The 26,473-nt window shown below is 40.1% G+C and overlaps 1 protein-coding gene across 1 annotated transcript; it reads left to right on the top strand.

Moving 5' to 3' along the window:
• Positions 1-8,417: 8,417 nt before the first annotated feature.
• LOC142140375 (speedy protein 1-A-like) lies at positions 8,418-26,053 on the top strand. The gene is made up of 6 exons (XM_075198154.1): positions 8,418-8,573; positions 9,220-9,347; positions 13,558-13,616; positions 22,318-22,403; positions 23,814-23,973; positions 25,357-26,053. The coding sequence occupies exons 1-6, from the start codon at positions 8,563-8,565 to the stop codon at positions 25,546-25,548; spliced, it is 636 nt and encodes a 211-aa protein (XP_075054255.1). The 5' UTR covers positions 8,418-8,562; the 3' UTR covers positions 25,549-26,053.
• Positions 26,054-26,473: the final 420 nt, after the last annotated feature.

The raw sequence follows: 26,473 nt of genomic DNA on the forward strand, positions 1-26,473 counted from the left end.
ATGGGTAATCAGACTAATGTAACTAGTTCTCATGTGGAGTATCTATGGTGGCTGTAAGTTTACATATAGCTGCCTTGACCAATTAGCAAACTAGGGGCCTGATTCATTAAGGATCTTATCTGTCATTTTTTGCTTATCTTAAGCTAATCCACTCTGTTCATGCTCAGAAAAGGGAGATAAGAAGCAAAAGCCACTGCATAAGTGACGAATTTCTTACGCTAGGATGAAAATCCATCTTTGCTTCACTCTTATCTCCCCGTTTCTTCGGAACAATAAGCATCTTACCTTTTGCACAATATAAGAAGATTACTAATGATTCAGGCCCTAGGTGATGGTATTATGGCCTTGTAGCAAGACTCCACTAGCTTAGTGCCCTAATGCATTCCCCATAATTGTTAGTGTGGGGTTTGTGTCTGGCATGTGGGTGTTGGAACACTTTGAAACAAAGTGCCACTAGCACAAGCGAAAAATATTGTTATCCCATTTGGCCAAGGGCCAAAAGTTGGTAGTGTGTGACCTGACACTGCTAACATTTTTGCTTTCTTTATATACATTTACCTGTAATGTGATGCCTATACTCCTACGCACATCACATGTTCGCTCTAAAAGCTGAAAGTGTCCAAACAATTTACTACTAAGCACCAAACACACATACAAACCTCCACACTATAGCCATTTTCTAAAACTATACATTTACCCCATTGAGCGTGTTTGTAGGCTATGGTGTATCTGTGGCAAAGGAGAAAATAACCACACCTAGATTTCATATATTCATTTAAAATAAAACCTGTTCCACAATAGTTTTGAAAGCACTACACATGGATTTATGGGTATTAAAATATTATTCAGTGCACTGTAGTAATGGTACAAAATGGCATGACAACTGATTGCTGACACATTTGCAGCATAGGCTAGATTTATTACATATATGAATTCAAATGTGCTGACAAAAACAAAGCAAACAAGGTAATGGTCTGTGTGTGTGTAAAAATTCCTTGGATTAAGAGATGACAATCTGGCCAGACTGAAGAGAGACATAAGCAGGCTTGGAGCTCTGGGGAAATTCAACAACATATAGTGAGACACGAATTGCACAAATCCAAAATCCACGCCAACACACCCTGTTGAACGAAAGGCAACAAATTAATAGGGCAATATTAGGTCAGACAACTTGCATTTTGATATCAAGAGATTGAGCAATGTATTGGCATGTGTAAAAAAGCCAGTAATATTATAGTGTATAATAATGGCTTGTGTGTTTGGACTATACCTAGGATTCTGAATGCACTATTTGACTTAATTTGAAACACCAAACCCATATGTTACATAGCTAGCATCTGCCCATATGTTTTGTTTGTGCAACCACACATTGCAGGCTTAGTAACGACGACATTATTGTATGGAGCACACTCACTGGCCAATCACATTTTAGTGCAGATAGCACTATACTACTTACATTTGAAAACACCCTTCACCATGGCAACATCCACCAACTCCAAAGGGAAGTGCAATGGCAGAAAAGCCAGCACTGCAGGCCAAGTGTAATCTAAAGGCTGTAGATATAAGAAAAACAAATAAAGTGTCAATAATGTGCACTTCTCAACACTATATGTGCTGATCAATAAACTGTAGAAAAACCAAACATCAATTATGTTGCCACATTAGGCTGTTGATTTAAACTACCCCATTAACGTGCATTTAGCTAAAGACATTAAGGCTAAACTTGGAGGCATGAAGCTATACTTTCTACACACATTGTAAAGGTAAAATACAGGTAGGCATGGTTTTTCCCCTATTATTACACATATAAACCATTTCAGTAACACACCAGACCATGTCTATTCATATTCCCATTTTGAATAACCATACCTTAGATAATCAACCCTTGACTAAGCTTGCACATGATTTGACCACTGATCTTTTAAATGTGAAGATATTTATGTTTTGTTCCAAAAAAAAAAAAAAAAAAAAAATTACAACATTGACCCCTTACATTGTAACATGCTTTGTCCACTAGAACATTTACTTATTTTTTATCCTTTGCTCTCCTTAATGACTCAAGCACAGAGTGTTAATGTGTCTTTAAGGTAGGGTCTGAAAAACCACACTTCAAATAAAAAGGTATTAGAAAAAGAAAAGAGAAAACAAACAAAAAAACAGTATGGACATTCTTAATGCAAAGTATTTTAACAAGGGGTATGTAATAAAACAATATCTGGTTTCTACTTACCACACACACAGACAAATGTGGAATGTCAATAAGCAATCACTAGACACCCAAAAAACACAATCCAGGAACAAGATCTGTGGAGGGGAGGGTAAACAGGTACAAAATAAATCAATATAGATGGATAATCTTTATGTGTGTCACTACAGTCGAGAGGTATCTATGCAGAGACACATCCCAAGTCTATCTGTATCTCACCAATATCTTTTCCTACAAATAAACATGAGTGTTGAGCAAGGTACAGCAATAAACTGCAGAGATTATGAAACATTTCACCATTAAGGGCTACTTACCCAGAATTGTGAATCTCCCAACAACACAGAAAGCCAAGCAAGGTCTTTTTAAGTAACACTGTAATTAGTGAATTAAATGCAGGTGAGTAGGCCGGAGAGTATGCCGGACACGTCATTAGGAGCACGCAGGTGCGTTCTAATTAGCCAAGTGTGGTTTTGTGTAAAAGTGACCTGACATGTGAGCAACGTTTATTTTCTGTAGGTAAGTAGAGATTATAACGATTATTACAGATGTCATTAATGAGCTAAGCTGTTAGTGTTGTGGCAATAGTATGGGTAAAATAGTTTTAAGTACAATTCTATGAGGTATTATTCATTTGCATGTGCTACATTTAGATGTGCCACGATAGTGTAGTGGTTATGTATTTCACCCCCCAATACTAAGTGCAGAAGTTCGAGGCCAACCCTAAGCACCAAGTGAGTTAATAAAACACATTATTAAGCATACTCCTAAAAGTAAAAAACTATATGCAACTGCTTGTATTTAGCGTAAGATTCGCAAACGCGCTTAATTCGCGTTTGTTTGGTGACATTTTTGCAGCTCCTGCTGCTTTAGTAAAACAGTGTTTTTATTAATGTGTGTGTTTATCTAGGGTTAATATTTGAATACCACGTTATCCATCATGCTGTTCATATTAATTGCAACATGGCCAATTTATCAGGTCTAAGACAGTCATTCAGCTGTGCTAACTAGTTAATGTGCAGTTTGGTGTTGGTGTTTCAATGTGAAGTATAACTCAGTGAATAAAGAAATGAGCTTGCAACAACAAGGTAATGAGTTTGAACCCTGAATGATGCGTGTATGTGGCTAACCTTGGTATATTTACAAGTTTGAGGGTATTTATTCCACTCTGTGACTTAGTATATGTTTTGGTGTGTAAGGTGGCTATATGTAATGTTCAACAGTGTTATCAGCTACAACACAGCAAAGCAGTTGTTGGCAAAGACTTTGGATTTCAAAGATATGTGAATTCTGTACTGGCAACAGTGGAAAAAGCTAAGTGCTCCACCAAATCAAATTGTAGAAATGGGAGCAATAAATGTTCTATTTTTGATTTGTATTTATCAACATGGATATATTTCGATATGCATAAATTGTGACTCTGCATGCACCAAATCTTTCTGGGTATAATATTTCCAAGTATTGGCATTTTTCCCCATGTTTTAAGGGAAACAACTTATGCTAGAAGTTGCTGGTCATCTTTAATTTGTATTCTATTCCCTTGACATCACCACTTGTACAGTGGTGTAGCAGTTAGCCAATCCACCTTGCCAGCTTGCTACGTGGGTTCGAGTCCTCACCAGCCCTCGGCTCTTAGGGATCATTAATATCCTTAGACAATTTGTGTTGCTGTTAAAAGTGTCCCTGTGGTAATAGTACACTTGTTTTAAATTTGCATAAATCATGTGTGTAAAACCCTAAAATATATTTTCGAGTTATTATATGTCTATTAATATTATTTGTTCTTGCAAACGCACCATCACCAACTGTCAAATCAGGCATGTAACATATTGAGACTAATGATATTGGTAATTGTTCAGAATGGTTGGAGATTTATCATAAATATTTATGACAAAGTCTATTGTTTGGGAGACATTTTACATAAAATGAAATAATTACCCATGCAGTGTGCACAACAATTCCGGCAGCCGGAATGAATGTGGAATGCACTGAGGCAACCATTCCGGCAGTGGAATGAATGTGGAATGCACTGAGGCAACCATTCCGGCAGTGGAATGAATGTGGAATGCACTGAGGCAACCATTCCGGCAGTGGAATGAATGTGGAATGCACTGAGGCAACCATTCCGGCAGTGGAATGAATGTGGAATGCACTGAGGCAACCATTCCGGCAGTGGAATGAATGTGGAATGCACTGAGGCAACCATTCCGGCAGCCGGAATGCACTGTGACCTGGATTCTCCCCATAATGCTGAGAAGATATGTGGCTAGCAGTGTACAGGCCTATAAAAGGCAGTCCTCTTTACTGAAGAGGCAGTAAGCAGCAGAGGGCGCTATTTCCATCTAACTAATTCCGGCATTCCGGCAGTTCCGGATTGAGGCCAAAGGGCCAAAATAACATCAAACATGTTGCACTTACGAATTGCATTGATTAGAAAGGGGTATTTAAAGCAAAACAAGCTTAATTTACACAAACATACTAATGGAACATTTGTAACATATGTAAAAGCTCAATAAAAATTTTTTTTTAACAAAATAAAAAAATTGCCACAGGCAGTCTGTATTGATATGTATGTATGTTGTGCATATTTCGTTTTGCATTTTAAACGCAAAAGATGCTCCTAAAGGCGTTTAATAGTGGTTTTAGCTAGCTGTATTGGAGTTAAACATGACCCTGGCCTTCCTTAACTTTTGTGAAAGATTTGAGACAGGAGTGACGTCAGTTTCACTCATCTGGGCAGAGGGAACGCCTACTATTCTCAAGTGAAAAAGCATAACGCCTACTTTACTCAAGTACTATCTCATCTCCGCCCAGTCCGCGCCTACTCTCCGCCCATTCCCACCCATATGTTCTCAAGTGGTCAGCAGTCATCTCAAATCTATTTGCGTTGGAGTTTGAGATTGAGTCGCCTTTTGAGAGCTGTATCTGCCGTGCTTGAGTAGCGTATGTAGTGTTTTGCGCTGCTTAAGCGTCGTTTCGCGCATGCGCAGAGCCATTTAGCAGATGCGTATGCGTTTGCGAATTTTGATGAATCGGGCCCCTAGGACTTAATTACTTCGCCAGGATCCAAGAGCTATCAACATCTTGTAATGATGTCTCCTCCTTCAGTTTCTCTGGCAACTGCTTCTCGGAAAAAACTTAGCTTTCCCAAGACACCCAGTGGAAATGCAGATGAGTCGGCACAATATTTTGACATTTGCTCGGCTGTAAAAGAATTGCCCAAAAATTTTGACAGCTCTGCCATAAAATGAACTAGAAATTCCATGAGGAAGGCCATTATCGGCAATTACATCAAAGTACAGACTTCTGTTATTGTGGATTTCAGAGGGGATGAATTAGTATTGTTTGAGGAAGATGTACACAATGATGAGGGTGAATATGATGACAGTGTAGATTGCAGGTGCTGAAATCTAGCTAAGAGAAGGGAGCTACCTGATGCTGGTATGCCTGGTAATATTTTGGATAGAATGGCATGTTGGCAATTTTATGTTTTACTACAGTAAACTTTCACCTTTTTTAGAGAGGTTTTTTTTTTTTAAAAAAAGGTACAAGCTTTTTATTAACATTTTTGTTTCCCTGACTTAAAACCACTATGCACTTGAACATAGGCTTTAGCACATAAGGTAGAGGGATTAGTATCATCGTGAATGAGACTGGAGAGTGACAACAACAATATCCCCCTCCTGTTTCTGTATGAGCTATGGCACAGTAGAATGTCACTGGAGACTTTTAAGAACACTGACAGCCCTATTATTACAATTTCTGTTTCAGCACTGAACCCTGCCACCTCTCCTGTTTCTGAGTGAGCTATGGTACAATAAAATGTAGCTGCAGATTTAGACCAAGCCAGCCAGGCTTATAATTTATCTTTCAGCAATTACAATTAGCAATGGAGAAATGGAGCTCTTCTCTTTGTGTATAACCTATATAACGCAGTATAATTTGCCTGCAAATTTTACAGACAAGCCTGCTTGTCTTCCTATTCATCAATGACTCTTAGCAATGGAGCACTCGTCTTTGGGTGTATATTAGACCCTACACTTAGTAGTGCAAATTCAGAAAAAAAGACTGCAAGGACTGGTAGATTAGTATTACAGCAATGACAAATTCAGCAATGGACCTCTTGTCCTTGGGTGTATATAACACCATACACTTTTTGTACACTACACTTACTTTCTTTCTCAATGAATCCTACCCCTTCTGTATCCCTCTCTCAAATGGCGCTAGATCACTGGGGAGGACAGTATTTATACATTCCAAAACTCGCGAGATTCGAGATCTGATGATGTCACAATGACTTGGCTCGGTACTCGGATCCCCTAAGTTCGGGTGGGCTCGATTTTCGGGAAACCGAGCACGCCCATCCCTAGTTCAGAGTGAAACACTGAGATGTTAAAAGCAAAAAATATATTCATGTTGTTAGGTGTTTCTCAGAGTCAAAGAATACCCTATTTTTGGCCGCTTATTAAAGGTGTCAATGATACTTCCTCTCAAACAATTCCATTTAGATTGAAAGACTTGGGATGTTAAAAGCAAGAAATATATATATTTTTGGGGAGGTGTTGTGCTCAGAGTCAAAGAGCGCCATGGTTTTAGTCCGATATATTCTTCAGATGTCACTGGAACAGCCCCTCACACAGTTGCTTTATATTGAAACACTTTGGATTTTAAAAGCAAGAAACATATTTGTTTATTGAGGTCTGCTGTTCAGAGTCATACAGCACCCAGCTTTGTCTCCAGTCAGATGTCTAATCCTAATACATGATTAATCATTCAAGTGTCAAAATAGTGGCATTTACATAACATGTGACAATATATAGTGGAGAAGAAATATGGGAAGCTACTAAATGTAGCAATTTTTAGTAATTGAGCTTTTGATTGGAGAGTTTGTCCATCACAAGAAGGACACAGAACTAGCTGTTGCAGCAATGATGGGATCAGTGAGCATAAGGGTGTAAGCTGTGTACATCTAATGGAGGAAAAGAGTGAGCCAATGGGGGAGTTTGTACATTAATATGTACAGGTAGAGAATCTATCACTGTAAATGCTCAGGACTTTTATGCATAAGAGATATTCTTATAATTTGGAGCACCAAGCCCGTCACCTACATTTTACAAAATACCTATTGTCTTCCCTTCTTTATGAAATTGAACAGCAACTATTACTTATGGTGTCATTTTTTGTTTTCAACTTTTTTTTGGATAGACAAGTAGGAGATCCCATACTTTTTCATTTATGATATTGGAAATACCTTGATTGTACTTAATTTTATAAAATAGTTTATAGAATATTATTGTAAGTTTGGCAGGATTTGCACAAACTGTTAAGGTGAAAAGTGTCCCCCATATTATATTTTTCTGTTTTACTACTTTTTTTGTAAACAATGTATTGTGCCCACATGAGGGGCAGTTGTGACGTGTTTCCCAATCTTCATTTTCCTTAAATGCTGAGTGAATCACTTAGTACTGTGCACTTCATGTTAGGGAAGATGGGAGGGAGATGTAGGTGGTTGGAGGGAGGCGCTAACTAGGCCCATGTGACCCTTAAACTGGCCCTGTCCGTAGCAGCCATACCCTCTGCAGTGGCATTAGTTACACCACTGCTGATACCATTTATGAATTGATGCGAAAATGCCCATGATCAGGGACCTAAACTAGGTTAACTGTTAATGAAAGTTGTTTAGATAACTGTAGATTAGCTGCAGTGACTTTCAATAGTTCTAAAAACAGAAAGACTGGAGTGCATATAACAAAGTCTTCAACCATAATCACTGCCTCATGTCAAATTTGTGATAGGTTCCTAAATAGAGTTGATAGATTAGCTAGATATGTATGTGTAAATGTTACTATTAGTTCCTTTATATAATGCAGCATTTAGCTCTAGTGGCCCTTTAAGTCTAGTTGACGCCATGGCAACAGCATTAGAACCTCAGTCATCATCACTGCATGGCAGGTGGTCAAGGTGACGTCAGTTGTATATATTCAAACTGGCCGTGAGCTCTGGTTGCAGACAGCTCACACATCACTGTGACTGGCGAACCTTGGATTCATTGCTATACTGATCGATTTATTATCTGCGTATTTTATACTATATTACTGATTTTATACATTTACATATATATATCTTTATCTTTTATTACATAACATATTTTTAATTAGATCTGTTAAGTTATCTGTAGTATAGCATTTATTTATAACATATATTGTGGTTTTAGTTTACTTGTTTAGTATTTAAACTTGTATAGTATAGTGTATCGTGCTGATTGTCCCTATATTTCTATATTTATTGCCCATTTTAACCCCCACCTTCTTTTTTAACTTCTTTGACGTTGTTTGCCGGGTGTGACGGAGTTGCTGAGAATGGACAGGAGGTAAGTGCAATAAGTCAGTCACTACAAATAGTAGATTATGGGAGGAGTAGTAGAAGGGGTCACGCTGGTAAGAGGCTAAAAACATTGTGATATTAGCTGTGGGTATAGTGTCAAATATTATGCAGACACATAATATCACTAACTGAGTGTATAGATGTGTAACTAAGTGTGGTATAGACAGTTATAGATCAAATATTCTCCATAAAAATGTAAGCAAAAATAGAGCATTCATCCATGCACTCAGTGTGCCGATATGACCCTCAAAATGTGTCCATATGCAAAAACTAGCTTTCATTTTATGGGATAAAATATTTAAATAAGAGTGAAAGGAAGAAGCTTTCACATTTATAGGGGAATTACCTGACTTGCGGGTGGCTGCAGAGGTTCTTTCTACCTGCAAAACTATTGGATATTTATGGGTGCTCAGGAGGTGCCAGTAATCAGGAGTTGCTGCTATACTTTTACTGGTGCACTCTCACTCTCATTATTCATTTACAATATAAATGAGGCTGGAACAAATAGTACTAGGAAAAATTTACAATTCTGCATAGAAACATTGAACTACAGGGTGCATTTATGGATGCTAAATCACTTATATTTAATTTAAAAACTAGTTTTCATTCAATAAAAGAATGTATCATAACAGGACAACAGAAGACAACCTGAACCCTGCAAAGAGAAGGAAACTATATGTAGACCAGAGACAACCTCGCACTGCTGACCCTTCTCCTAGCCTGGGACAAGTGGAGAAAGCGGCATTTTACAAATTGCTGGGTATGACTTATTGTCTTAACATGTATTAATATTTATTAAGGACACAAACATTTTTTAGGACCACAATAGACACTTGGAAAACAATAAGTTTGGTTATGCAAAATGCATCCACACTGATGCCGTGGAACATGGGAAATCTGGCAGAAAAATGTAAGCAGTAGGACAAGCACCGATGGGGGGATATTTATGCATTAATTTGCAAAACCAAATAATTTTAAAGTGTGAAGTAGAACGTGTACAACTATCGGCTTACCACACAATATCACCTTAGGCATTGACAGACGCTGTTTTTAAATACCAAATGTCCCTCTAATGAGAATAACCCATAATCAGTTTGAAGTACACAAGTCCCTCAATAAACCATGGTGTCCATCATCCGTATGCGCCACTGCAAGGGATTTCAATGGGAACATTCTGGGAATGCTCCTATATCTGCTATCTTGCCAGTAGTAAATTGAGATTTTAGCTTCCAAATCGCATTATATGTTTCATAATGAAATATTTTGATTGGAAATCACATTTAAGACATTGGAGTCCACAAAGTTTCTTGATTGGAAGGAGAAACTTTTCAACTATTTCTTTATATTTTAGTATAATGTTGAACATGGAGAAAGGATACAAAGGGCCACAATATATGTGGAGGGAAACAACAAAACAAAATAGCAGCAATGTCAACATAATGATAAAATATAAAAACAACAGCTATATCTTCAAATAATATCACCCTCTCCAAAAATAAATACCCAAGAAAATAATTTGTTGGGTCGTTCCACTTCCCCACACATAATGAGGGAAACAATGTAACTTTATATTAGGCGCACTAAGTACTTGTAAGTAAAAATAAAATTATTTACTTCAAGTTCCAAATTTCCTGAAGCCAAATTTGGCTGAGAGGGGGTCCAAGACCTTAGGGACAATCTTTGGGTGAGGTACCTAGTGTTTATATTTATGGGCCCAGACTAAAAGTTTGCAGTGCAGGAAGTTGGTAAACATCACTACTTTCTTATGGTGTATGTATGCACTTAAAAGAGCTATTTGAGCCAATAAATACCCTTACAAGTAAGAGGCTGCTAGTTCCTTTGAGGCACCTGTCCCTGCTGTGTTCTGGGATAACAGATGAAAGAGCCTATTTTAATCCATCCTGGGCTATCCTGCATGGAGCCCAGAGTCCTGAGTCAGCATTCTCCTGCTACCTTCAGTCTTGATCCACAGTAAGAGGTCAGAAAGGATTCAGTCAACAAAACCAGTAGTAAAAAGGAGCGGCAGCAGCTACACAATCGCATACTTGCCAACATTTCATTTTTTTTTTCCGGGAGCTGCTAGTAGGAGGTAGGCGTGTAGGGGACGGGGCCCCGAAAATCGCGTCATTTTAGCCCCGACCCCGTTACGGGGCCAATCGTCGCGATTCCCGGTGAATCGCGGCGTTTGAACCATTTTCTGCCCACTTCTGGGCAGATCAGGGAGATTGCCACACTCTCTCTGGAGTCTGGGAGAGTTGGCAAGTATGCACAATCGCTAGAAGCATGAGTGGCTCAAGGTGCCTTTAAAGCAACCTGTTGGAGCCAGTATACCCTCCTACAACTGGGGATATCACGTTGGTGTCCAGTTAGCACTCAAACTTGGCGAGTTGCTGTTTTAGCCAATTCGTGCCAGTCAGAGTGATGATAACTAGCTTCTGACAACCAGCAAAACCCTATAAACCAAGGTGGCAGAGAAAACCCATTGTATCATGATGCGATTTCAACTTTATTATGACAAAATTCCTTTGGAAGGTTTTGTCTAATATACTACATTACTACACGTATAACATATTGAATACTATTTTATAAGTAACTGTATAGAAAAGCAGGTGTCCATGTCAACCAATGAGATTGTCACTCACCGGACTGTGAGTGCTTCTTCCCGGACATTTAGGAACCGTGGCCGTCCTCCATCCTGAGGGTCTGCGCATGCGCAGCCCTTTCCTATACTTCAGTGTATGTCCCTTTAACTCAATTGGCAGATCAGGCAACACTCCCTATATTAAGCACCTGTGGTCAACACCACGTGGCCTGATCTTGGAGTCTCATTCCCCATGAGTCTCTGAAGGTGTTCCTGTGTTTCCTCGTGTATTCAGCGCTGCTGATTCCTGTGGTTTCCAAACCACTTCTACCTCTGTGGTTTCCAAACCACTTCTACTTCTGTGGTTCCCATACCACTTCTACCATCAACTGTATCATCGTGACTGTGAGCTGATTCCTATCCGCTGCCTCCGTGCACTACAGTCTTCTATACCACTTCAACGCTATTATATTCCGTTGTGACTGTTTGCTGATTCCTATCTGCTGCCTCCGTGCACTGCAGTCTCCTATACCACCTCAACGCTATTATATTCCATTGTGACTGTTTGCTGGTTCCTATCCGCTGCCTCCGTGCACTCCAGTCTCCTATACCACCTCAACGCTATTATATTCCATAGTGACTGTTTGCTGATTCCTATCCGCTGCCTCCGTGCACTACAGCCTTCTCTCCTTATCCACTCACCTGTTCATCATCAAGTCTGTGAGCTGATTCCTAGCCGCTGCCTCCGTGCACTACAGTCTCCAGCTTGCAACTCGCCTGTGTTCATCATCAAGTCTGTGAGCTGATTCCTAGCCGCTGCCTCCGTGCACTACAGTCTCCAGCTTGTAACTCGCCTGTGTTCATCATCGTGACTGTGAGCTGATTCCTATCCGCTGCCTCCGTGCACTACAGCCTCCAGCTGGCAACTCGCCTGTGTTCATCATCGTGACTGTGAGCTGATTCCTATCCGCTGCCTCCGTGCACTACAGCCTCCAGCTGGCAACTCGCCTGTGTTCATCATCGTGACTGTGAGCTGATTCCTATCCGCTGCCTCCGTGCACTACAGTCTCCAGCTGGCAACTCGCCTGTGTTCATCATCGTGACTGCTAGCTGATTCCTATCCGCTGCTCCTGTGCACGTCAGTCTCATCTCATCTCTCCCGTGGGTCCGCAGAGTCCTGCTGCCGCTGCCAGCGCTATCGTCCATCTACTGCTGATCCGCTCTCCACGCCTTCCTGTTTCCCGCTGGTCTCTACCCTCCTGTCAGCATTGGATTCGTATCTCATCAGCTACTCCTCTGCTAGATCATCTCCATTCTCCCGGGTCCTCCATGAGTCCAGTTCTATGTTTTACTGATTCCTGTGGATTCGTGTCCCTGTTGGTCTACTTACCTGTGCGCTGCACCTACTAGACCTCTGCCTCTTACATCCAGGGACTCCTCATCCTGTCGGCCTCCTGCCGCCCAGGTATCACTGCACTCCTATCTGACTGCCTTCTGAACCACGGTATGCATACTTCTCATTGACTGTGCTGGTGTATTGCATATCTTGCTGGACTGTGTTGGTTCCCCTCTGGAGTCTGCAATCCGCTGAGTCTTTTGCCATCATTGACTGTGTTACCTTGTGCTGGATTACTTCAGAGACTTCCTACATTTGCAGACCTGTTCAGTCATTTATATATATTGTGCATATTACTGTGGATCGTGTTTAATGTGCCCGTGTACATCCTGTGTTGCAGTCTCTCCCCGTACACCTCCTCACATATATATTCAGTGGTACAACTTGCTGAAGGCAGACCACTGATTCCTGTTCCGGTATCACCTATTCCATTCCTCTCACATAGCAGTGGTACAACTTGCTACCGCAGACCACTGACTTCCCGGATACCTCCACTTGGATTCCATTCCTTCACTCAGACAGCGGTACCACTTGCTATCCGCAGACCGCTGACTCTCATCACCTCCTCGTTTCTGTTGGACATTCCTCCTCACTATAGCAGTGGTACAACTTGCTATCGCAGACCACTGACTACCTCCACTTGCCCTTGTCCATACAGTTCCTCGTGTATTATTACCTCCATATTACCAGTGCTGCTAGTCATAGACTTTCCTGAGCATCTCATCATCTACTATTGCCTGTTCCGTGATCACCCTGCTACCAGAGCACACTATTACCATCTACATTGCTCTGGTAAGCTTACCACCTGGTGATCCCTGGGTAAAGACTCCTAGTGCCCGTGACAGAGATGCTGTCATTTTCTAGTAGTTTATACATGAAAGGAAATGTCTGAATGGCAGCTATGGGCAACATCAACTCTTCTTCACAGTTACCTGCAGAAAAGTTACTATAAATATCATATGACACTTGAACATTTCATGCTTATCATTGCAGAGCACCCTACCATCTACAGCTTTCTGACAATGGATTCGTGCCTGAGGATGTCAGACAAGGTATTTATTTCAATGTTACTTAAGCATTACTATTTTCTTATATTTGCATTCAATCGTGTGTAATATATAGAAAGTTAATGTATGATTGTTTTGATTTGGTTACCAAAGACTGTCTCTTCCAGCAAGAGGTTATGTTGTGTCTAAGGTTATCTGTAATGTGTTTATACACTCACCTACATTCCTGATTTAAAAATCAGGACATTTTAAGTAGGGATGAGCGCACTCGGATTTATGAAATCCGAGCCCACCCGAACGTTGCGGATCCGAGTCGGATCCGAGACAGATCCGGGTATTGGCGCCAAATTCAAATGTGAAACTGAGGCTCTGACTCATAATCCCGTTGTCGGATCTCGCGATACTCGGATCCTATAAATTCCCCGCTAGTCGCCGCCATCTTCACTCGGGCATTGATCAGGGTAGAGGGAGGGTGTGTTAGGTGGTCCTCTGTCCTGGTAGATCTCGTGCTGTGCTGTTTAGTTCTGTGCTGTGCTGTTTAGTTCTGTGCTGTGCTGTGCTGTGCTGTGCTGTGCTGTGTTCTGCAGTATCAGTCCAGTGGTGCTGTGTGCTGTGCTCTGTCCTTCTGAGGTCAGTGGTGCTGCTGGGTCCTGTGCTGTGTCCTGTTCAGTCCAGTGGTGCTGTGTCCTGTGCTCTGTGCTTCTAAGGGCATAGTTATTTCCCCAATATTCCCCTGTGTTTAAAAAAATAAAAAAAAGTTTTTTAAAAAAAATACCAAAAACTACTTTAATTTTTTTTAATTACCACAAAATTTGCACAACCAATCCTGCAGTATAAGCCCATTGGTACTGCAATATTACCAAGTTCACACATTCAGCAGTAAAAGTCCAGTGGTACTGCAATATTACAAAGTTTACACATTCTGCAGTATCAGTCCAGTGGTGCTGTGTCCTGTGCTCTGTCCTGCTGAGTTCCGTAGTGCTGCTGGGTCCTGTGCCGTGTCCTGTTCAGTCCAGTGGTGCTGTGTCCTGTGCTCTGTGCTTCTAAGGGCATAGTTATTTCCCCATTATTCCCAAGTTTTTAAAAAATAAAAAAAAAGTAAAAAAAAATTAAAAATTAAAAAAAAAAAAAAAAATATAATAATTATAACCAAATTTGCAAAACCAATCCAGCAGTATAAGTCCATTGGTACTGCAATATTACAAAGTTCACACATTCTGCAGTATCAGTCCAGTGGTGCTGTGTCCTGTGCTCTGTCCTGCTGAGGTCCGTAGTGCTGCTGGGTCCTGTGCCGTGTCCTGTTCAGTCCAGTGGTGCTGTGTCCTGTGCTCTGTGCTTCTAAGGGCATAGTTATTTCCCCATTATTCCCAAGTTTTTAAAAAATAAAAAAAAGTAAAAAAAAAAAAAAAATTAAAAAAAAATAAAAAATATATAATAATTATAACCAAATTTGCAAAACCAATCCAGCAGTATAAGTCCATTGGTACTGCAATATTACAAAGTTCACACATTCTGCAGTATCAGTCCAGTGGTGTTGTGTCCTGTGCTCTGTCCTGCTGAGTTCCATAGTGCTGCTGGGTCCTGTGCCGTGTCCTGTTCAGTCCAGTGGTGCTGTGTCCTGTGCTCTGTGCTTCTAAGGGCATAGTTATTTCCCCATTATTCCCAAGTTTTTAAAAAATAAAAAAAAGTAAAAAAAAAAAAAAAATTAAAAAAAAAAAATATATATATAATAATTATAACCAAATTTGCAAAACCAATCCAGCAGTATAAGTCCATTGGTACTGCAATATTACAAAGTTCACACATTCTGCAGTATCAGTCCAGTGGTGTTGTGTCCTGTGCTCTGTCCTGCTGAGTTCCATAGTGCTGCTGGGTCCTGTGCCGTGTCCTGTTCAGTCCAGTGGTGCTGTGTCCTGTGCTCTGTGCTTCTAAGGGCATAGTTATTTCCCCACTATTCCCAAGTTTTTTAAAAATAAAAAAAAAGTAAAAAAAAAAAATAAATTAAAAAAAAAATAAAAATATAATAATTATAACCAAATTTGCAAAACCAATACAGCAGTGTAAGTCCATTGGTACTGCAATATTACCAAGTTCACACATTCTGCAGTATCTTGTGCTACATATAATGGAGACCAAAAATTTGGAGGATAAAGTAGGGAAAGATCAAGACCCACTTCCTCCTAATGCTGAAGCTGCTGCCACTAGTCATGACATAGACGATGAAATGCCATCAACGTCGTCTTCCAAGCCCGATGCCCAATCTCGTAGTACCGGGCATGTAAAATCCAAAAAGCCCAAGTTAAGAAAAAGTAGCAAAAAGAGAAACTTAAAATCATCTGAGGAGAAACGTAAAGTTGCCAATATGCCATTTACGACACGGAGTGGCAAGGAACGGCTTAGGCCCTGGCCCGTGTTCATGACTAGTGGTTCAGCTTCACCCACGGATCTTAGCCCTCCTCCTCCTCCCCCCCCCTACAAAAAATTGAAGAGAGTTATGCTGTCAGCAACAAAACAGCAAACAACTCTGCCTTCTAAAGAGAAATTATCACAAATCCACAAGGCGAGTCCAAGGATGTTGGTGGTTGTCAAGCCTGACCTTCCCATCACTGTACGGGAAGAGGTGGCTCGGGAGGAGGCTATTGATGATGTAGCTGGCGCTGTGGAGGAACTTGATGATGAGGATGGTGATGTGGTTATTGTAAATGAGGCACCAGGGGGGGAAACAGCTGATGTCCATGGGATGAAAAAGCCCATCGTCATGCCTGGTCAGAAGACCAAAAAATGCACCTCTTCGGTCTGGAGTTATTTTTATCCAAATCCAGACAACCAATGTATGGCCATATGTAGCTTATGTAAAGCTCAAATAAGCAGGGGTAAGGATCTTGCCCACCTAGGAACATCCTCCCTTATACGTCACCTGAATAACCTTCATAGTTCAGTGGTTAGTTCAGGAACTGGGGCTAGGACCCTCATCGGTACAGGGACACCTAAATCCCGTGGTCCAGTTGGATACACACCAGCAACACCCTCCTCGTCAACTTCCTCCACAATCTCCATCAGATTCAGTCCTGCAGCCCAAGTCAGCAGCCAGACTGAGTCCTCCTCAATATTTCATCCGAGGAATCCTGCAGCGGTACGCCTACTACTGCCACTGCTGCTGTTGCTGCTGTTAGTCGGTCATCTTCCCAGAGGGGAAGTCATAAGACCGCTAAGTCTTTCACAAAACAATTGACCGTCCAACAGTCGTTTGCCATGACCACAAAATACGATAGTAGTCACCCTATTGCAAAGCGTATAACTGCGGCTGTAACTGCAATGTTGGTGTTAGACGTGCGCCCGGTGTCCGCCATCAGTGGAGTGGGATTTAGAGGGTTGATGGAGGTATTGTGTCCCCGGTACCAAATCCCCTCGAGATTCCACTTCACTAGGCAGGCGATACCAAAAATGTACAGAGAAGTACGATCAAGTGTCCTCAGTGCTCTTAAAAATGCGGTTGTACCCACTGTCCACTTAACCACGGACATGTGGACAAGTGGTTCTGGGCAAACGTAGGACTATATGACTTTGACAGCCCACTGGGTAGATGCATCCCCTTCCGCAGCAACAGCAACAGCTGCATCAGTAGCAGCATCTACAAAATGGCTGCTCATGCAAAGGCAGGCAACATTGTGTATTACAGGCTTTAATAAGAGGCACAACGCTGACAACATATTAGAGAAAATGAGGGAAATTATCTCCCAGTGGCTTACCCCACTTAAACTCTCATGGGGATTTGTGGTGTCAGACAATGCCAGTAACATTGTGCGGGCATTAAATATGGGCAATTTCCAGCACGTCCCATGTTTTGCCCACACCATTAATTTGGTGGTGCAGCATTACCTCAAGAGTGACAGGGGTGTGCAGGAGATGCTTGCGGTGGCGCGCAAAATTGCTGGACACTTTCGGCATTCAGCCAGTGCCTACCGCAGACTAGAGGCACATCAAAAAAGCATGAACCTGCCCTGCCATCACCTCAAACAAGAGGTTGTGACGCGCTGGAACTCCACCCTCTATATGCTGCAGAGGATGGAGGAGCAGCAAAAGGCCATTCAGGCCTACACAGCCACCTACGACATAGGCAAAGGAGTGGGGATGCGCCTCAGTCAAGCGCAGTGGAGACTGATTTCCGTGTTGTGCAAGGTTCTGCAGCCATTTGAACTTGCCACACGAGAAGTCAGTTCCGACACTGCCAGCTTGAGTCAGGTCATTCCCCTGATCAGGCTGTTGCAGAAGCAGCTGGAGAAAGTGAGGGAGGAGCTGGTAAGCCATTGCGATTACACCAAGCATGTAGCTCTTGTGGATGTAGCCCTTCGTACGCTTTGCCAGGATCCGAGGGTGGTCACTCTTTTAAAGTCAGAGGAATACATTCTGGCCACTGTGCTCGATCCTCGGTTTAAAGCGTATGTTGTGTCTCTGTTTCCGGCGGACACAAGTCTACAGCGGTGCAAAGACCTGCTGGTCAGGAGATTGTCCTCTGAAGAGGACCGTGACATGCCAACAGCTCCACCCTCATTTTCTTCCACATCTATGGCTGCGAGGAAAAAGCTCAGTTTTAACAAAAGAGGCACTGGCGGGGATGCTGATAACATCTGGTCCGGACTGAAGGACCTGCCAACCATTGCAGACATGTCTACTCTCGCTGCATTGGATGCTGTCACAATAGAAAAAATTGTGGATGATTACTTTGCTGACACCATCCAAGTAGACATGTCAGACAGTCCATATTGTTACTGGCAGGAAAAAAAGGCAGTTTGGAAGCCCCTGTACAAACTGGCTCTATTTTACCTGAGTTGTCCCCCCTCCAGTGTGTACTCGGAAAGAGTTTTTAGTGCAGCGGGGAACCTGGTCAGTGAGCGGCGAAGGAGGTTGCTTCCTCACAACGTTGAAAAAATGATGTTTATAAAAATGAATAATCAATTCCTCAATGAAGTACAGCACTGCCCTCCAGATACTACAGAGGGACCTGTGGTTGTGGAGTCCAGCGGGGACGAATTGATAATGTGTGATGAGGAGGAAGTACACACTGTAGGGGGAGAGGAATCAGAGGTTGAGGATGAGGACGACATCTTGCCTCAGTAGAGCCTGTTTAGTCTGTACAGGGAGAGATGAATAGCTTTTTTGGTGTGGGGGCCCAAACAAACCAATCATTTCAGCCAAAGTTGTTTGGTAGGCCCTGTCGCTGAAATGATTGGTTTGTTAAAGTGTGCATGTCCTATTTCAACAACATAAGGGTGGGTGTGAGGGCCCAAGGACAATTCCATCTTGGAACTTTTTTTTTTGCATTATATGACCAATCAACAGTCGTTTGCCATGTTCAAAAAGTAAAACCAAATTTAAAAAAATTCAAGAAATTAAACCAAAAGTAAAATGCCGTGTCATAATTTAAAACAAGAGGTATTGACGTGCTCTAAAACTACTGTATTGTTGTTTATATTTTATAAACACTACACTTGAAAGCTTGAGTCTTTCAATAAAAAAGTAACTGTCCATTGCACGAATATTTGCAACAGGGACAATTTTAGGGTTAAGAAAGTCAACTAATAACACTTCGACGCTGTCTGTCTTTATAAACACTACACTTGGAAGTTGGAGGAGGTATTGTGGCCCCGGCACCAAATTTACTACCGGGGCCACTCCACTGTGCAGTCCATATTTAGGTGTATCAGATATTAAACAACGGTGACAGTTGATGCCCAATTTTTTAATTATATTGTGGCCTCGGTACCAAATTGTGTACCGGGGCCACCACACTACGCAGTCCAGATACTTGTTTGGTGGAATTCAGACCAGTTGAGGGTTTTATTATTATATTGTGGGGACCACTCTATCTATACCACACTACAACTCTATACCACTCTATTTCATACTTTAATTCTATTTAATACTTTAATTCTATTTCATAATTTAGTTCTATTTAATACTTTAATTCTATTACTAATTACCATAAAGAGGAACTGCCGCTTCTATTTAATACTTTAATTCTATTAGTAGTTACCATAAAGAGGAACTGCCGCTTCTATTTAATACTTTAATTCTATTAGTAGTTACCATAAAGAGGAACAAAATAAACCAATTTTACCAAAAGTATAATATGACTTAGACTTACAAACACTACACTTGAAAGATGGTGCCTTTAAATGAAAAAGTCAGTCTTCATTGCACGACTATGTGCAACAGGGACAGTTTTTTGGTTTACAAAGTCAACCAATAACACTTGGACCCTGTCTGTCTTTAACATACTTGATGGGATCTCAATGACGAATTGTCTGTACCATGTTTGGAGGAGGTATTGTGGCCCCGGTATCAAATTGGGTACCGGGGCCACCCCACTACGCAGTCCAGATACTTGTTTGGTGGAATTCTGACACGTGGAGGGTTTTTTAATTATATTGTGGCCTCGGTACCAAATTGTGTACCGGGGCCACCACACTACGCAGTCAAGATAGATAGATGCGTATCATAGATAAAGTACATTCAGTGGTGTGGGGCAAATTGAAAAATATTCAAAATGCACTGACATTATCAAAAACAAGAGGTTGTCACACGCTAAAACTCCAACATGTATATGATGGAGAGGATGGAGGAGCAGCCGTATGTGTAGTGTAATGCAGACCTGTTGAAGGTTTTTTTATATATTTTATTGTGGTGCCCAGTGCCCACTCCTCTAGGCAGTCCAGGTACATTTATTGGTGCGATTCATAAAAGTTCAGGGTTTTTAATATATTGTGGTGACCCACTCCTCTACGCAGTCCAGGTACATTTATTGGTGCGAATCAAACAAGTTGATGGTTTTCTTATTATATATATTGTGGTGACCCACTCCTCTATGCAGTCCAGGTACATTTATTGGTGCGATTCATAAAAGTTCAGGGTTTTTAATATATTGTGGTGACCCACTCCTCTACGCAGTCCAGGTACATTTATTGGTGCGAATCAAACAAGTTGATGGTTTTCTTATTATATATATTGTGGTGACCCACTCCTCTACGCAGTCCAGGTACATTTATTGGTGCGATTCATAAAAGTTCAGGGTTTTTAATATATTGTGGTGACCCACTCCTCTACGCAGTCCAGGTACATTTATTGGTGCGATTCATAAAAGTTCAGGGTTTTTAATATATTGTGGTGACCCACTCCTCTACGCAGTCCAGGTACATTTATTGGTGCGAATCAAACAAGTTGATGGTTTTTTAATTATATATATTGTGGTGACCCACTCCTCTACGCAGTCCAGGTACATTTATTGGTGCGATTCATAAAAGTTCAGGGTTTTTAACATATTGTGGTGACCCACTCCTCTACGCAGTCCAGGTACATTTATTGGTGCGATTCATAAAAGTTCAGGGTTTTTAATATATTGTGGTGACCTACTCCTCTACGCAGTCCAGGTACATTTATTGGTGCGAATCAAACAAGTTGATGGTTTTCTTATTATATATATTGTGGTGACCCACTCCTCTACGCAGTCCAGGTACATTTATTGGTGCGATTCATAAAAGTTCAGGGTTTTTAATATATTGTGGTGACCCACTCCTCTACGCAGTCCAGGTACATTTATTGGTGCGATTCATAAAAGTTGATGGTTTTCTTATTATATATATTGTGGTGACCCACTCCTCTACGCAGTCCAGGTACATTTATTGGTGCGATTCATAAAAATTCAGGGTTTTTAATATATATTGTGGTGACCCACTCCTCTAGGTAGTCCAGGTACATTTATTGGTGCGAATCATAAAAGTTCAGGGTTTTTAATATATATTGTGGTGACCCACTCCTCTACGCAGTCCAGGTACATTTATTGGTGCGATTCATAAAAGTTCAGGGTTTTTAATATATTGTGGTGACCCACTCCTCTACGCAGTCCAGGTACATTTATTGGTGCGAATCAAACAAGTTGATGGTTTTCTTATTATATATATTGTGGTGACCCACTCCTCTACGCAGTCCAGGTACATTTATTGGTGCGAATCATAAAAGTTCAGGGTTTTTAATATATATTGTGGTGACCCACTCCTCTACGCAGTCCAGGTACATTTATTGGTGCGATTCATAAAAGTTAAGGGTTTTTAATATATATTGTGGTGACCCACTCCTCTACGCAGTCCAGGTACATTTATTGGTGCGAATCATAAAAGTTCAGGGTTTTTAATATATATTGTGGTGACCCACTCCTCTACGCAGTCCAGAAAGATACCTTGTTGCAACGTTTTGGACTAATAACTATATTGTGAGGTGTTCAGAATACACTGTAAATTAGTGGAAATGCTTGTTATTGAATGTTATTGAGGTTAATAATAGCCTAGGAGTGAAAATAAGCCCAAAAACTTGATTTTTAAACTTTTTATGTTTTTTTCAAAAAAAATCCGAATCCAAAACCTTAAATTCGAACCGAGACCTTTCGTCAAGTGTTTTGCGAGACAAATCCGAACCCCAAAAATAACGAAAATCCGGATCCAAAACACAAAACACGAGACCTCAAAAGTCGCCGGTGCACATCCCTAATTTTAAGCCATGTCCCTGATCTGCTCAGCCCACATATAGATCCACCAATATTATGCCCGCAAATCCTATAGCCATGACGCCAATTTTTGGGAACTCAACCTTTTTACTAAAGAAAATGGGACAGAGCCAGTGGACAATAGGACTGTTGGAGGATATACATATGCATTTCTCCATTCTGACTATGTAACTGGTATTTGTATTCTAGTACTTACTGGCAATGGTGTTGGTGTACTTCCGGAGAGCCGGCCTATCTGTGAGGGAATACACCTGTGTAAATTTTTACTCCGCACTGTAAGTATTAACCCTCGTTGTCTAGTCATATACAACTGGAATACAACATAAAATATGTCCCAGAAGAACATATTAGCCAGGGTCATGGTTTATATAGTCACCAAGTAAATCATTTACTACATGTCCAGACAATAAAGTATATTGTGTTTGAACTAAACTAAAGCGCCCAAATGACACAGGAACTATGGGTATGATATCAGTTCACAGCAATGTACAGGATATGTAATACATAACGAGAAATATTCCCCTCACTCTATTTAATTTGCTATAAAAGAAAAGTAAAACGTAGGCAGCTTTCAGCACTACAGGGCAGCATTCTGGGGTATATTTAATATTGAAAGACTTATCATGGCCATAAGTCTAATCTTTTATCTCAGTTTATAGTGACAATATACATATACTTATCTCAGTGCTTCAACATTAATTTATCAGTTGAGAGATACTCAGCTGTGATAGAGAAAAAAATGCAGAGTGGTAAAAGTTACTTATCGCTCTAGATACCCCTGTTCTCCTCTGAGCATGTGCAGGGGGCCCAGCACACACGTGTTACTAGGAACCCTGATATTACCACATACCTTCCAGGCATGCAATAATGGAGATATCTATTGCCAATAAATTAACCCCCCGGCTTCAGCTCCTTCTCCTCTGTCCTTCCCAATCCCCTGTTGTATAACAACCCCCTGCTCATCTTCTATGTATACTCTCTACCATTTCCTGCTCCATTAATGCAATCATACAGTTTAATAATCACACAAACCATTGTATTCCTAACTTAATATATTTTGATTTTGATTCATATTTTTTAATAACCACTAGTGAGCTATATAGTAAGAATAATTCACTAGGCTTTCGATATATCTAGTGTTTGGTTCTGAACCTCTATATATGTTTAATTGTTGGTTTATTGTTATATTTCTGTCTGTTACCCTTGTTCTCAATGTTATTAGAATAACAATAAAACTGAAAATAAAGATATGAAAAATATACACTGTAGATATGAAATATGTTATATTATGTCTGCCCTGCCCCCATAAAATACTGTTTATTTGTGTTGGCAGAAGAACAGCGCCATTTATTTCTAAAATCTATTTACTAATGATATTTGTAAATGCATTCCTTCTATTAATGCCATCCTGAGATGTTACTAACAGAACAGTGATTGTGTTGGATACTTGGATACATGATAAATTATACTGGAGTGGTTATTGTTGGTGGAAATCTCATTAACACATTAAGCAGAGTAACAAGATTTCTTTAGAGCATTTTCACCAGAAGAGGACTCTACCTCTATGATAAATACACCTCTGTCTGTTCCACACCACAGTGTATTCATAGTCTGCACATGTTTTATACACCTGGTGACTGTATGACAGAAATGTATCTACTCCTTATGGTCTTCTGTTTCTGTAGGGTGCTTGCAAATAAAATGGAAGAAGAAGAACCATGGTACCGCACAATCTATTCCTATGCTGCACAACTTATACCATTCCAGATGTTCCTGAAGAATACCGAAGCCATGTGGGTCAGAATGCAGCTCCAAACACTTGTGACTCTGGAGCAATGTGAAGAGGTGTGTAAAATAGTAGGATAAGTAGAAGAAATTCATGGACCACTATGGGATTCAGCAGAAAAACATCTCTTATAAGCATTGTACAGTGTAATGTATCTGAAAACAACATGTTGCTCCAATTTAACAAAATTAACTTACAAAGCAATTTGGAATAGTAATAAGTATTATGCTTTACACAGGGATGTTGTTTAAGTATATTCACACAGTGGCATTACTAGACTGTGCCCAGGGTTGTAGGCTCATTGTCCTGGGTCTACTTTCTGCCCATTTTTAATTTTCCTATCACTGCTCAATGAGCGCACAGCTGTCAGCACTGTACCGCCAACGACTGGGTACAACAGAATACATGTAATTGACTCCCAGATTGGAGCAAGGATGAGGGACGTGCTTCCTAATGACACCATGTGACATTCTTCAAGCCAACCTCACATCTCATGTCAATGGAGTCGTCATACAGCATGGGAGAAGAATGTAGCACCACATGTAGACAAGTAAGGACTGCAGCTGAGAGTAGCATATTGTTCACCCACAGGTTCAGTGATGTCACTTGATGGGATTCCTTATAAACTGATGTAATGTGTGTGGGGATCGGTGCACATAATTTTCATATTGGGTTCTATTGACACAGTTATAGCATATGGGAAGCTCTGAAACAGTGGTAGATTAATTGTAATACCTACCAGGTAGAGCTTACTGTCAAGCTGACATAAAAGTGAGTTCTCTCATAAATTGTTATTGACAGTTAAATAACTACTGATAGGGCATTTCAGCTGTAAATAACTACCGATGGGCATTTCAGCTGTAAATAATAAATTATTGAGGTAAAAAAGACTATATATGAGCATAAAGTCAAGTGGGAGACTGGTCTTTCTAGGGAATTTTCTGCAATTGAAAACAGTAAACTACCCAACATTAAGGAACATTAAACAAAATGAAATTGTCCCTCTGTAGATGGGGTGTCTCTTAGTGTTTCCTAGTATTATGCTCTGAATAACTAAAGGGTAAAGCATTGGCTCAACAGGCTATTGTCATATTGTCACTTGGAAAAATGGCAAAAAAATTTCAGTGAAGTTAAATTTAAAGATTAACGCTTTTCTCACTGTGAATGTAAAGTTTTTTCAACATTTTACTATTGTCAAAATAAACTAAAAGCACTGTATTCCTGAACAATGGAGGTCAACAAAATGTGGTTCCCAATAGAATGTTTTGCATATTTGACAGTCCCAGAAAACAGATTTTGAAGCCCACAAGATGTGCATCTCTATTCTAGAGTATGGATGTCCAATCAGCAGACTGTGAGCCAAATGTGACACTCATAATCATCTGTGTGGCCCTCAGGCTCCATACGTTGAATCACAGTTTTTTTGTATTGTTTATTATTAGGTGATGAGAGCTGAAGACCACTGGGCTTGGCAAAGGAAACGTAAAGACCATCATGGCGGAGCCATAAGGAAATATGCCAGAAAACCTTGTTACCTCTGTAACCCGCCTCAGCCCTTCTATTTCCCTTTTGCCTACCCTAGAGTAACACTTTATTATATTAACGTACCAATATTTTTCTGGAATCCCAATTAAACATAACTCACATTAGTTAATCAGAAAATAATTCTTAGAAATAGAGTATAAAGCTAAACATGTAGACACAGACACAACATTATAAGGGTAAATACATCCTAGAGATACTGAGAGAACTGTGATAAAATTAAATAGTCATACACAATGCCCAGCGGTGATTGCAGGGACTTTTTATAGATTTTTCAGATGTATTTTTGGCCAAATGATTAAACTAAATGACTCTTATTTCACAAATACTCAGATATAATAAGATCATCTATGATAGGAACAATGTAAAACCAGATGTAATAAGATCATATATATTAGACACAATGTAAAACCATTATATATGGTAGATAATATATTATAGTAAAATATGACATGCAATAATTTAGAAAAAAGATGACATAAACAGCAAGCAGCAAGTGATAGAAACACACTTATACGTAGATATAATGATAATATATGATAGGATACATCAGAAAAAGACAAATTTAAATAGATTGAACTAAATAGAATAAAATAAATTATTAAAGAAGTCAATAATCAATTTACTTGAAGATAAATATTGTATTGTATAGGACACTATTAGAATATGTGGGCTGATTAGAAAGATGTAAGAATACTGACCAGATTAAAATAAAGTAAGATATAATAATATTTTAGTAAAAACTATAATAAAATTTATATATAATAAAATTTAGTAAATATTGAATAAAAAGGAAATAAACTATTAAAAGATAAAGAATAATGTTAGGTAGGATAGGTTAGGGCCCTGCTGCAAGAGTCTACCTTGACGTGGTGGCAGGCTTAATAATCTTTTGGTCAAAAATATGCAATTGTGTGGTAATGTTGCATCTCTTCATCTCTTTTCACCTAGTCAAATAAAAGTAACATATGGATCACATTAATATACTGATTGTAGAAAACAACTAACACCAGCATA

This window comes from Mixophyes fleayi, chromosome 2 (assembly GCF_038048845.1).
Source record: "Mixophyes fleayi isolate aMixFle1 chromosome 2, aMixFle1.hap1, whole genome shotgun sequence".
NCBI lineage: Eukaryota > Metazoa > Chordata > Amphibia > Anura > Limnodynastidae > Mixophyes > Mixophyes fleayi.

Coding starts and splice junctions, on each gene's coding strand:
- LOC142140375 (XM_075198154.1), top strand. Junction 13,617..22,317: donor GCCTGAGGATGTCAGACAAG/GTATTTATTTCA, acceptor TTTGTATTCTAG/TACTTACTGGCAATGGTGTT. Junction 22,404..23,813: donor GTAAATTTTTACTCCGCACT/GTAAGTATTAAC, acceptor CTGTTTCTGTAG/GGTGCTTGCAAATAAAATGG.